At 41.6% G+C, this 13,906-nt stretch overlaps 1 protein-coding gene across 3 annotated transcripts in view; it reads left to right on the top strand.

Moving 5' to 3' along the window:
• The window catches only part of LOC132386071 (uncharacterized), a 29,456-nt gene that overhangs the window by 13,938 nt on the left and 1,612 nt on the right, over positions 1 to 13,906 (top strand). For 2 of the 3 annotated variants that reach the window (XM_059958359.1, XM_059958360.1), the window contains exons 3-5: positions 2,577 to 2,720; positions 2,794 to 3,083; positions 9,394 to 9,486. In XM_059958359.1, the coding sequence (XP_059814342.1) occupies positions 2,577 to 2,720; positions 2,794 to 3,083; positions 9,394 to 9,486 (527 nt within the window). The remainder of the gene's footprint in view (positions 1 to 2,576; positions 2,721 to 2,793; positions 3,084 to 9,393; positions 9,487 to 13,906) is intronic. The other variant, XM_059958358.1, reaches the window with a different exon arrangement.

The raw sequence follows: 13,906 nt of genomic DNA, 5'->3' as shown, positions 1-13,906 counted from the left end.
TACCAGAATGTATCTGCCCTTCTTATCTCCCATTTCGAATACTTTTTCAAAATTTAGCTTGCTTGAGATAAGAATAGTAACTCCTCTCCTACTTCCTGATTTATATGAGAAGAAAAACAAATTAGTGAAGTCCATTCTCTTTAGTTTTCTATGCTCATTAACACTTAAGTGAGTTTCCTGTAAATATACTACATGGGCTTGTTCTTTCTTCATTTTGGATAGAATTTTACTTCATTTGAATAGATGTAACAGCCCATTGATATTAAAAGAAATGAATTTTACCCAGTCCTTAGCCATGTGTATTTATCTGTCAATATATCATTGAAATTAACAGAATAAAACTTAATCGATCTACTCCCTGAACAAATAAGAACCAAGAAACGCGAATAATAAAAAAAGGCGACGAAGGTGTGATTCCAAGGCTGAGGTCTCTAGTAGATGACCCTGGGTTGAGCTAGAGGAAATGTCTAGCTGTGGGGGATAGCCCCTCCTACCTGTGAGTTAAGGGCCCCCAGTGCAGTACCCATAAAACTAAGTGAACAAATCTACGTCCATTACACAGAAAAGACTTCCCTGTGTATTCCTCCCATGTATATATTCTCATTTAGCTGGGAAAAAGGAGTGAATGAATGAATAAAAAATGAAATAATATAAAATACACATTGTAATATGTACTTGAGGTATGTATAGCACCGTCTATTTTTGCTTCTGTTTAGCTTATCAACACTTTTGAAGTTAGTCAGACCTTATGACTTTCTGGAGGGGGTGAGGGCTGTCTTCAGAAAACTCAGTCTCTTCCTAATATTCTCCTCTCTTCCTCCTCCCATCTCCTGCCTTCTTGATTCTCGCACTATTTCCCAAGCAGAGCGGGATAGCTGCTGAGCCAGGCTTTCCCTCAGTTTGAACACACTGGTGGGCAACCCTCTGGCCTTCTTGTCTGTAGTCACCTCTTCCACTGTCTGATACAGTCATGTCCCATCTTCATAAAACACTCGCAGTTTAGCAGTGTACGGTCTGGAAGCTAAGCTTTCTTTGCTTTAATAGTTGCTTTGCTTCAGAATATTCCTTACGTTTCTGTAGGACCACTGGGGGGGGGGTAATCTTGATCAAAATATATTAATTTCCTGTTCAAAAATATCTTCTTCTTTCCCCAGGCCCTGAGCAGAATCTCTGCTTTGGTTTTGTATTGAAGGAATCTACACTGACACACATGTTTTGGTCTTGTTCTATACTGGAACAGTTTTGGAAGTCAGTTTTTTTCTACAATTTCTAAAGCACATAAAATTAACTTACAACCTAACAAATTAACTGTGCTTTTTGGAATAATTCCTCAAGTATCCATGGTATTTCTTTGTCTGACCAACATGTTATTGCGTTTGTTACATTGATAGCTGGAAGGGCCATTTTGCTGAAGTAGAAGGATTCGTCGGCTCCCACTCTGTCACAGTGGTTCTTTCAAGTGATGTTATGTCTTAGTTTGGAGGAAATTAGTCAAACCTTTGAACCTATGTCTGATTTTGAGAAAAGATGGGGTTCATTTGCTTGTTATGACCATTTGAGTTAATTGATAGATTTCCTCCACAATCTAATTGTAAATTTTGATGTTTTTTTTGCTGGCGGTTTGATGTTTATGTATGACGTGTGGCTCCAGGGGCCGAACACCTCATGGGTTCTTCTTCTTCCCTCACTTTGCTCCAGTAGGGGTTTTTCTTTTCTTTTTTTTGTGTCACCATATTTTTCAATCTTTAAAACATTATTTTTTTTCCTTTGAGACATTGTGTACCTACTTTGATGTGCTCGTTAGTTTGGATAATAATAATAAAAAGATTTGAAAAGGAAGAATTTAATTACTATTGACTGTGGCTTATTTTCCCTATCTCGAGAAGGCCTCGGGGTGTGCTCTCAATGTCAAGTGCCATGGTCGGAGGAAGCTCCTGTGTGTCCCTTAGCAAGTTTTCTACAAACTCTGCTCCTTCAGGAACATTATATATCCTGATATTCTTCCGTCCTGACCTCCCATCTTGGATGAGTAGTTTATTTTCTTGCTGATTTAACACTTTTATCATCTTACTTAGCATCCGTTCCATGTTTTGTCATTTTAAAATCTTTTTATTAATTATTATTGAAGATTAACAGAAAAAGATACATTAAGTCAATATGTCATTATATACAATAAGGAATTAAATTAGCAAGTAACTGATTAACAAAGCTAAGCAATATATCAATAATAAGAGAAAATAAAGTGTTAAGAATATTTTTTTTGAAAGAAAAAAGAAAGAACCCCAACTAGCTGAAAAAAAACAAACAACCCAATGGGAGCGCAAGGCCCGAGCTTCCATAAAAAACATCAATCCGCCAACTCAAATCCACTTAAAGAAAAATCAGAAGGAAACCTTATTAATTAACTCAAATCAGATGATAGTAGCGGGCGAATGAAACCCACCTTTTCTCAAAATCAAAATAAAACCCGACAGAATACCATCCAGAGTAGAGATTCCGCCTGTGGAGTGACGCACAGATCTGTATGGCTGCAGTTAATTCTTCCTTTTCCCCAATGTTTAACTTCTATTTGTCAGATCTCAGAGGGGAATAGTTGTTACTACTTCACAATGTCTAAGAGGTGGAAAGCAGCTTCCCGAATCCAGAAAATGGAAAGGGTAAAAAGTCGGAGGAAACACCAGCTTGGGCAGAGCGTCTGGAAAATTCCCTGCAGGGTCTCGGTAAGAAGATAGACAACAACACGGTCAAACTTCTGAGATGAAGTGATTACAAGAGAGTTTTCATTTTGTACAGGAAAACATTATCTCCCTGAATTCTGAACTTAAAGAGGCGAAGTGGCAAATCATGGAAAAATCAGCTCGCTTGGAAAAGTCCCAACGTAAGATTATCGATTTGGAAGCAAGATCTCGTCAGAATAATATTCGAATTGTTGGATTCGAGGAAGGATCTGAGACCGGAGATTTATTAGACTATTTCGCGAACTTGTTTCAATCTCTGTTTCCGGATATTTTACCTCAACCTCCCGACATCGGAAGAGCGAATAGAATTTTCACTTTGAAACCTCGGAACCCGGATAAACCAAGGTCAGCTTTGGTCTCCTTTCTTCATTTTAAAGTTAAAGACCAAATCATAAAATACACAAGGAAACAGTTTTTAAATTTAAAGGTTCCGCGGTTCGGTTTTTGAAGATGATCCATGGGAAATTATGGCTCTGTGGTCTAAATTCGTTCCAACCATGAAGATAGCCTATGATAAGGGATTATTCCCATCACTTCAACATCCAGCCCGATTAAAATTATTTCCCAAAGATTCGACTCCATGTGTTTTTCTGGACGCCAAAGAGGCGCTGGACTGTGTTAACTCTATTCCGGTTGTAGCCGAGGTTTGAATGGTTTTAGGTCTGCTGAATAATTGTTCTTTCGGAAAGAAGATAAGCTCTGAATATGTCTGATTTGCTTAAGATGTCCTTTGATCGATTGACCATTTAAAGATGTGAACTTTTCGATGTGGATGATGAACGACTTTTCTGAAATCCGTTTGATCTACTGAGCGAATTAAGACATCTAACAGATTGTTTGATTATTTGTTTTTAATCCTCCCTTTTTCATTAATTAAGTGATAGTTTCCATAGTTCATAAGGTTTTATATATATTAGAGTTGGGAGTGCTTAGTCGATAGATAATTGTCTTTTTTAAAAGAAGTTTTTCACTGGGCGTGTCAGTTAAATGGAGAATGGTGCTGATTTTTCTTCATTAGAGATTATATAGGTATTTTTCTCCTTTGTTTAATTTTATTGTTTTGGCGTCCTTGGAGATTGTTTTCGCATTCCCTGGCTGCTTTTAAGGATTAAGTATAAACACTTCTTTCTCTGAACTTTTATGCTGGATATGGGGAGCTAGATGTTGTAGAGAAAAACTGCACAGTGCTGGCCGTTCAGCCCATATTGTTCTGCTTACCTTTCAATCTACTTCATGATTAATCAAATGCTTTTGTCCTGTAGAGAATTCTATTTGTCTTTTACTATGAGCCTATTTAGAAGTTTCTTTAATGTCTTTGTTGTGACTGTCTCTATGACTACCCATGGCAGATCTTTCCATGTACCCACTGGTCTATGAAAAAAACATCTGAGATCCCTATATTTTCTTCTGATCACCGTAAAATTGTGCCCAACCACAAACTTTGTGTCATCAGCAAATTTACTAAACCATCCCTCCATTTCCTCATCCAGGTCATTTATAAAAATCAGGAAGCAAAGGGGTCCCAGAACAGACCCAAGGCACTCCTCTGGTGACTGACCATGTAGAATATGACCCATCTACAACCGTTCTTTGCCTTCTGTGGGCAAGCCAATTTTGGATCCACAAAGCAAGGTCCCCTTGGATCCCATACCTCCTGTCATAAGGGGTGGGCACTGGGAGCGGACGCAAATGCAAGACACAGACACTGAAGTACTAGGAACCGGACTGGAATAGAGTTAGGGATGGGACGGGACACAGACTAGGAGCTGGGACAGGAACACAGACTTGGCTAGGACTTTGGCTAGTAAAGCGGGACCAGGACAGGGAACTGGGAACTAGGAGCCTGGGCTTGGACTCCGAGCCAGAGACTGGACAAGGGTCCCAGAACCCGAGTCTTGACTTGGGCTTGGACCATAGAACTAGGCAAGGACATGATGAGGCTACAGGACTGGACATGGCTTGGGTTCTTCGAGGCTTGGCTGCAGACTAGACATGGAAACCCTGTACAGGATGAGGCACATGGACAGGACAAGAACCTGAAGTCTGACTCGATCTTGGGACTCCTGAACCTGGAGCCTTGGTTTTGAGAGGGACAGGAACCATAGAACATTACAGCATGGAAACAGGCCTTTTGGCCCTTCTTGGCTGTGCCAAACTATTTTCTGTCTAGTCCAACTAACCTGCACCTGACCCATATCCCTCCATACACCTCTCATCCATGTACCTGTCCAAGTTTTTCTTAAATGTTAAAAGTGAGCCTGCATTTACCACTTCATCTGGCAGCTCATTCCACAACATGGAGCCTTGGTCTTGACGGGGTCAGGAACACAGAGCCAGGATCCCTCCTTAGGAACAGGACTTGGGGCCGGGACTCATACACAGAACACAGAGTGATGGTTCCCATCACAACATAGTGGCAAACAGCCAGACCTACCTAGCGAAGGCATGGACACAGAGCCAGTTCCAAACAATGATATACAGTTCCTTATATTGACACAGCAAGGCTTCAGTCTTGCTCAAGCAGTAGAACTTGACAGTGATACAGGTGAGGTTGCAGGCAAAGGCTTCAGGAGGAGGAGGAAGGGAACAGCCCAGCAAATGAAGCTTCTTCTTCCTCAGGTGTTCATGGCAGTTGGCATCCACACTGTTGCATTACTGCCATCGTCAGGATTTACTGTCCCTCATTGTCCATTCACCTGACTGCCTAAAGTCGTCTTTCCAGTCCCATCGCCCTTAAAAACCTAAACAACCATTTCCCCCCCCCCGATCACTCTCTCCACATTCCAATAAACCTTTAACGCTGTTCTCTACCAGTCCTATTTTGCGTAATTGTTGTAGCATTTGTTGACTTTCCTGTGCAAATTTCCTGCATGAAATAAGGATATGCTCCACTGTTTCAGTCTCCTGACATAGATCGCAAAGACCTGTCGGATGATTATTTATGATGGCCAGAGTACCATTAAGGTTGCTGTGCCCAATTCTCAGTCTACTTATAATTACTTGTTCCTTCCGCTTTACTCCCCTACTCCTTCCCATATCTACTCTGTTTTGAATTGAATGTAAATGTCTTCCTTTTATTGCTCTATCCCAACACTGCTGCCACTGTTGATTTATCCTTCTCCACACTATGCTCTTCCCCACTGATTTTGATAGCTTAATATTGACCTCTACAGATCCTTTTTTGACTGCTGCTTTTGCCAGCTTATCTGCTGTCTCATTTCCCATAATACCCGAATGTGCTGGAACCTACATGAATGCGATATTTTTGTCTTGTCTAGCCAGTCTTGAATTTGCAAACAGGATTTCATAAAGCAGAAACAACACACACAAAATTCTGGTGGAACACAGCAGGCCAGGCAGCATCTATAAGGAGAAGCACTGTCGATGTTTTGGGCCGAGACCCTTCGTCAGGACTAACTGAAAGGAAATATAGCAAGAGATTTGAAAGTAGTGGGGGGAGGGGGAAATGTGAAATGATAGGAGAAGACCGGAGGGGGTGGGATGAAGCTAAGAGCTGGAAAGGTGATTGCTGAAAGTGATACTGAGCTGGAGAAGGGAAAAGGATCATGGGACAGGAGGACTCAGGAGAAAGAAGGGGGGGGGGGGAGAAGAAGGGGAGGAGGGGCATTAATGGAAGTTAGAGAAGTCAGTGTTCATGCCATCAGGTTGGAGGCTACCCAGCCTGTATATAAGGTGTTGTTCCTCCAACCTGAGTGTGGCTTCATCTTGACAGTAGAGGCCATGGATAGACATATCAGAATGGGCATGGGATGTGGAATTAAAATGTGTGGCCACTGGGAGATCCTGCTTTCTCTGGTGGACTGAGCGTAGGTGTTCAGTGAAACGGTCTCCCAGTCTGGGACATTGACTTCTCTAACTTCCATTAATGCCCCTCCTCCCCTTCTTACCCCATCCCTGATATATTTAGTTGTTTGCCTGTTCTCCATCTCCCTCTGGTGCTTCCCCCACCCCCACCTTTTCTTTCTCCCAAGGCCTCCCGTCCCATGATCCTTTTCCCTTCTCCAGCTCTGTATCACTTTCGCCAATCACCTTTCCAGCTCTTAGCTTCATCCCACCCCCTCCAGTCTTCTATCATTTCGCATTTCCCCCTCCCCCCACTACTTTCAAATCTCTTACTATCTTTCCTTTCAGTTAGTCCTGACAAAGGGTCTCGGCCCAAAACATTGACAGCGCTTCTCCTTATAGATGCTGCCTGGCCTGCTGTGTTCCACCAGCATTTTGTGTGTGTTTGAATTTCCAGCATCTGCAGATTTCCTCGTGTTTCATAAAGCAGATCCTGGTGTCCTTTAGCTGTACCCACCTTAATGCTTGCAAGATCTGATACAGAATCGCTACATATCACAAAATTACTACAATCAACCTGCTCACTCCATTCTAGCGCTAACAATATGGCAAACATTTCAACTGCATAAACACTCAAGAAATCCGGCGTTCTCTCACTAATTTCCACTTGACAACTTGGCACAATTGCAGACCCTGTTGCACCCGTTTCTGGATCCTTTGATCCATCTGTAAAAATCTGTACGCCTTTATATTTACATTCCCTATACCTATGATAGTCACTGATATATCAGCTGTTTTATTACTGCATTTAATTTTAAGCAATTCTAAATCTACAGAGGGATTTTCTAATGCCCAGAAAGGTCTGACAGGCCACACCACACTTGGACAAAACTTTTTATCATACACACCCATATCTTTTGCTGTTTGCTCTGCTGTCCAGCCAAAACTTTCTTTTTGTGTCCTTTCCTTCTCCCAGCATGTCTGCAACACCCCTTTTGTAGGATGGCTATCACCATGCCCCCTTAAATTAATCCAGTAATTGGCCTCCAGCTGTTTACATCGCAGCCCCAGTGGCATTTCATTTGCTTCAACTTGGAGTGCACACCCTGGGGAAGTTCTAACCGCTCCCTTAGAGCCCGAGCTTGCACGATATCCAGTTCTGCTAACACAGATTTTGCTGATGACCCGTATACAATACTTCCATAATCTAATCTTGATCTTATTAATGCTACATAAATATACTTCAATGACACAAAATCAGCACCCCATTCCAAACCAGCAAGACACCTCATGACATTTATCACATTGTTACATTTAGCAACTACATATCTAACATGTTCTCTCCGTGTTAATCTCAAGTCTCCCAAAAACAGAAAACTTTCAACTCTCTCCAGGTTACTTCCATACAGAGTCAGATTTAGTCCCCTGAGCTTTTTCCTTGCAAAGAAAATGGTTTTTGTTGTCTTCTCCACTGAAAATTTAACATCCCACTTTGTCCCCCACTCTTCAACTTGATTAATTTCATTTTGCATTTTCATAACTATATGTTCAATATTTCTCCCTCTTTTCCACAAAGCCCCGTCATCTGCAAACAATGACTTCCCCACTTCCATTGGTATATTTACAAATACATCATTTATCAAAATGGAGAATAAAGTTGGACTCACTACACTCCCCTGAGGCCTCCCGTTTTCTACAACAGACTGGCTTGATAGCTCTGATCCTATCTTCACCTGAATAGTTCTCCCATTTAAAAAGTCCTCAACCCAATTGAACATTGGCCCCCCGATTCCCATTAAATGCAGCTTGATTAGGAGCCTCTCCTTCCATAACATATCATAAGCTTTCTCAACATCCAAAAAGACAGCAACCACTGTCTCTTTATTTACTTGTGCTTTTCTTATTTCGTCCTCTAGACACACCACTGGATCCATAGTATTCCTTCCTTTCCTGAACCCGCTTTGATGCGTAGCCACCATACCTCTACTCTCCAGGAAGTACACTAACCTCTCATTTATCATACGTTCCATAAGCTTACATATATGAGACGTCAAGGCAATTGACCTGCAATTTCCTGGCCTGCTGGCATCTTTTCCAGGTTTCCTTATTGGAATAATTATTGCCTCTTTCCAGCTCCCTGTTATTCTCCCTCCATTCCAAACTTTGTTATACAAAAACAATAGTTTCTCCAGACTTCCTTCACTCAGGGGTTTTATCATACTATAGCATATTTCATCTTTACCTGGTGCAGTCTTTCCTGTTCGATTTCATGCCTTTCTGAATTCTCCCATGCTGAAAGGACATCTTGCACACCGTCAAGGTTAGTTTTCCTACATAAAGCCGCCATATTTTCAGCTTTTGTTCTCTCTCTACTTCTTCCCTTCTCAGACAAATTATCAGAACTATTTACCATAACAAAAGTACTTGCCAACAACTCTGCCTTTTCCTTATTTGTTACTGCAGTCACATTTCCATCCACCAGAACTGGGTACCTCCACTCTCTCCTGTCCCCTCCCATCCTTTTTATCATCCCCCACACCTCTCCTGCTTGGGTTGTGTTTCTGACTGAATCACAATACTTCTTCCAGTGTGTCCTTTTAGCATGTCTTATTGTCCTCCTTATTGTTTGTACTGAGCCTTATGTTGGCAGTTATAAGTTCTTTTAACCAAATTAAAAGCCTTATTTCTATTTCTCACTGCTTCCTTACAATTATCAACCCACAATGGCATTACTCTTTGTTCCTCCTTTACTTTTAGGAATGGATTCTAACGCAGTTGATATTATACCTTGTTTTAATATGCTGTCAGGTGTTTCTATGTCCTAACTTAGATATCTATCACTTTTTTCCAGAAACTTCTCCCAATTGGCTTTCTCAAGGATCCAAGTCCCACCTGTATTTTCTGTGACCAATGAGGCAGAAATATTCATCTTGCACCAGATTGGGTAATGATCACTTCCTACAGTTCCTTCTTGGTACACTAACCACTCACATACTGATGAAATAGAGTTTAATACTAATGTAAGATCAAGCACAGATTCTTTACCTGTATTAACATCAATTCTAGTACTGCTGCCATCATTTTAGGCACACTAAATACTTCTCATCTAGCAACTCCTCTAATACCTGACCACTGATGTTTGTTCTGTTGCTCCCCCATAATAAATTATGTCCATTAAAATCACCACACCAAACAACGTTACTACTATTCTGCCCTTCTATCTCCTCAAGCTTGTTTATCTCTAGCCTTTTGCATGGATTATAATAATTCACAATCACCAACTCTTTTTCAGCCCATACTTTTACTACCACATACTCTTGTTCACTTCCTATACCTAGTATTCTATAAGGAATACCTTGCTTTACATAAGTTGCACATCCTTCTCCTCCTCCTTTTCTCCTGTCTCACCTTACTGCCTCATAACCATATAAAACAAAATCTAAATTAGGTTTTAACCAGGTCTCCTGGATACACACATCTGGCTTTTCTTTCCTACTAGCTATAAACTGCTTGAAACCTTGTCCATTACCAATCAGGCTTCTTGCATTCCACTGAAGTAGTATTATTAGTAATATCAACCCACACATACTGGCTCTTGACTTGACTGTACCCTGAGTTCATCATTTGCCTCTTCCCATTTAAATCCTATCATACCCAAATGGTGCTCTGCAGCTTTCACAATAATCTGAATCCTTTCAGTTTTAGATTTGATCTCACAAGTTGCATTTACCACTCCTGCTATAAAGGTCACCAATTTCTTCTTTTCTATCCATTCATTCTTCTTATCTTGCCTTTCTTTAGCTGCCACTTGCTCTTTGCTACATCCTCCCTCATTCATTGTTTTCTGTCCTGCCAACTTGACTGCCTCAGCATATGAGACTTTTTCCTTCACCCTTATCTGCTGCACCTCCACCTCTTTTTTCACCACTTCACATCCCCAGTACACTACACTATGGTTACCTCCACAATTACAGCACCTTGGTCCTACTCCCTCTCCATATTTTCCATATACATGTTCCCCACCACACCTTGCATCTCTTCTCTTTCCTTTGCATACTTTGGCCACATGCCCAAACTCCTGGCAATTGAAACACCTCATAGGTTTTGGTATATATTCTCTTACACTGCATCTCAGAAATCCAAAATATAACTCCTTTGGAGGCACCTTATCCTCAAATTCTACCAGAACAGTTTCAGTCTCCCTTTTCTCTGTTCCTCATCATTCTTTCCACACTCTTCACTGGACTATTCCTCACCCTTAAGTTCTTCACTAGCTCCTTCATATTAACACTGAGGAGAACCCCAGAGATCACCCCCTTGCAACCATTGACCCTTTGTGCTCCAACTCTTACAACCCTGGACACTTTGACTTTCCCAACATTAGTCACCGTCATTGCCTTCTCCATCTGCTCTTTAGTTTTACATCCCATCAGCAGGTTTCCATCTCCTAAAATTCTCCCATGGCTCACTTCCCCTACTTCCCCTTGATGATTTTTGTTAGATTAAGCAAATTGATTTTCTTTATTTCCCCTTCCCCCTCAAATCTTACCACTACATTTAGCAATTTTGCCCTCAGGCCCTTCTCCTCAACTTCTCTTCCCTCATTTTCCAATCCACCTACACTAGACCCTCTTTTCTACACTACACTCTTTTCTTTCTCTTCCAACCTATCACCTTCCTATTTAGTCCCTCTCACAACCTCTCCCCACCTCTTTCCACTCAAACTCCATGTTGCTGCTGTCACCATCAGTCTCCCTCCCTGCCATCCTATCAGAGTTTGCAAGGAACCATGTACCAATATCATTCTAGACCTATACAGGCCATCAGTCAATATTCCCACAGAATGTCCCTCACAACAACCCAGCCCCACTCCAAGCCATCCACTAACCACTCAGCTCACTCTCTACCCCAAAAAACATCAGCAGAGGACCAGCTTGAATTCAATGTCCACCACCAAATCTACTCAGAGAAGCCACCCAGCCCAGCAAATAAAGTTGAACCCAGGAGCTATTTATGTAGCCAGCCCAAAATGAGGATCAGGTGCCTCAATTAGAGCACCCAACAGAATAAAGGAAAACCAGAAAACCTGGAATAAGGAGCATAGACCAGATCGTGAACCTGAATACGGACTTTACGGACCGGACCATGAAACCTCCTTACTTTCTCAATAAGCCTTGCATGAGGTGCCTTGTCAAATGCCTTGCTAAAATTCATATACACTGCATCTATTGCTCTACCTTCATCAATATGTTTAGTCACATCCTCAAAAAATTCAGTCAGGCTTGTAAGGAACAAACTGCCCTTTACAAAGCCATGCTGATATTCCTAATCATATTATGCCTATCCAAATGTTCATAAATCCTGCCTCTCAGGACCTTTTCCATCTACTTACCAACCACTGAAGTAAGATCACTAGTCTATAATTTCATGGGCTATCTCTACTCCCTTTCTTGAATAAAGGAACAACATCCACAACCCTCCAATCATCCAGAACCTCACATGTCCTCACTGATGATGCAAAGCTCATCGCCAGAGGCTCAGCAATCTCCTCCCTCACCTCCCACAGTAGCCCGCGGTATATCTCGTCTGGTCCTGGTGACGTATTCAACTTGATATTTCCCAAAAGCTCCAGCACATTCTCTTTCTTAATCTCTATATGCTCCAGCTTTTCAGTCCGCTGTAAGACATTCCTACAATTGCCCAGGTCCTTTTCCATAGTGAATACTGAAGTAAAGTTTTCATTAAGTACCTTCTGCTATCTCCTCCGGTTCCATACACACTTTTCCACTGTCACACTTGATTGATCCTATTATCTCACGTCTTAATCCACTTGCTCCTTCACCTACTTGTAGAATGCCTTGGGGTTTTTCTTAATCCTGCCCACCAAGGCCTTGTCTTTGCCCCTTTTGGCTCTTCTAATTTCCTTCTTAAGCTCTTTCCTGCTAACCTGACATTCTTCTAGATCTCTATCATTACCTAGCATTTTGAACCTTTCGTAAGCTTTTCTTGACTAGATTTTCATCAGCCTCTGTACACCACAGTTCCTGTACCCTACCATCCTTTCCCCATATCATTGAAACATACCTACGAAGAACATCACGCAAATATCCCCTGAACATTTGCCATATTGCTGTTGTACTTTTCCCTGAGAACATCTGTTCCCAATTTAAGCTTCCAAATTCCTGCCTGATAGCCTCATATTTCCCCTTACTTCAATTGAATGCTTTCCTAACTATTAACCATATAACCATATAACAATCACAGCACGGAAACAGGCCGTCTCGGCCCTCCTAGTTCGTGCCGAACTCTTAATCTCACCTAGTCCCACCTACCTGCACTCAGCCAATAACCCTCCACTCCTTTCCTGTCCATATACCTATCCAATTTTACCTTAAATGACACAACTGAACTGGCCTCTACTACTTCTACAGGAAGCTCATTCCACACAGCTATCACTCTCTGAGTAAAGAAATACCCCCTCCTGTTTCCCTTAAACTTTTGCCCCCTAACTCTCAAATCATGTCCTCTCGTTTGAATCTCCCCTACTCTCAATGGAAACAGCCTATTCACGTCAACTCTATCTATCCCTCTCAAAATTTTAAATACCTCGATCAAATCCCCCCTCAACCTCCTACGCTCCAATGAATAGAGACCTAACTTGTTCAACCTTTCTCTGTAACTTAAGTGCTGAAACCCAGGTAACATCCTAGTAAATCGTCTCTGCACTCTCTCTAATTTATTGATATCTTTCCTATAATTCGGTGACCAGAACTGCACACAATATTCCAAATTTGGCCTTACCAATGCCTTGTACAATTGTAACATTACATCCCAACTTCTGTACTCAATGCTTTGATTTATAAAGGCCAGCGTTCCAAAAGCCTTCTTCACCACCCTATCTACATGAGACTCCACCTTCAGGGAACTATGCACTGTTATTCCTAGATCTCTCTGCTCCTCTGCATTCCTCAATGCCCTACCATTTACCCTGTATGTTCTATTTGGATTATTCCTGCCAAAATGTAGAACCTCACACTTCTCAGCATTAAACTCCATCTGCCAACGTTCAGCCCATTCTTCTAACCGGCATAAATCTCCCTGCAAGCTTTGAAAACCCACCTCATTATCCACAACACCTCCTACCTTAGTATCATTGGCATACTTACTAATCCAATTTACCACCCCATCATCCAGATCATTTATGTATATTGCAAACAACATTGGGCCCAAAACAGATCCCTGAGGCACCCCGCTAGTCACCGGCCTCCATCCCGATAAACAATTATCCACCACTACCTCTGGCATCTCCCATCTAGCCACTGTTGAATCCATTTTATTACTCCAGCATTAATACCTAACGACTG

This window comes from Hypanus sabinus, unplaced genomic scaffold, assembly GCF_030144855.1.
Source record: "Hypanus sabinus isolate sHypSab1 unplaced genomic scaffold, sHypSab1.hap1 H_5, whole genome shotgun sequence".
Lineage (NCBI taxonomy): Eukaryota > Metazoa > Chordata > Chondrichthyes > Myliobatiformes > Dasyatidae > Hypanus > Hypanus sabinus.
Note: the sequence above shows the minus strand (reverse complement) of the source record. Positions and strands in the feature narration are given on the sequence as shown.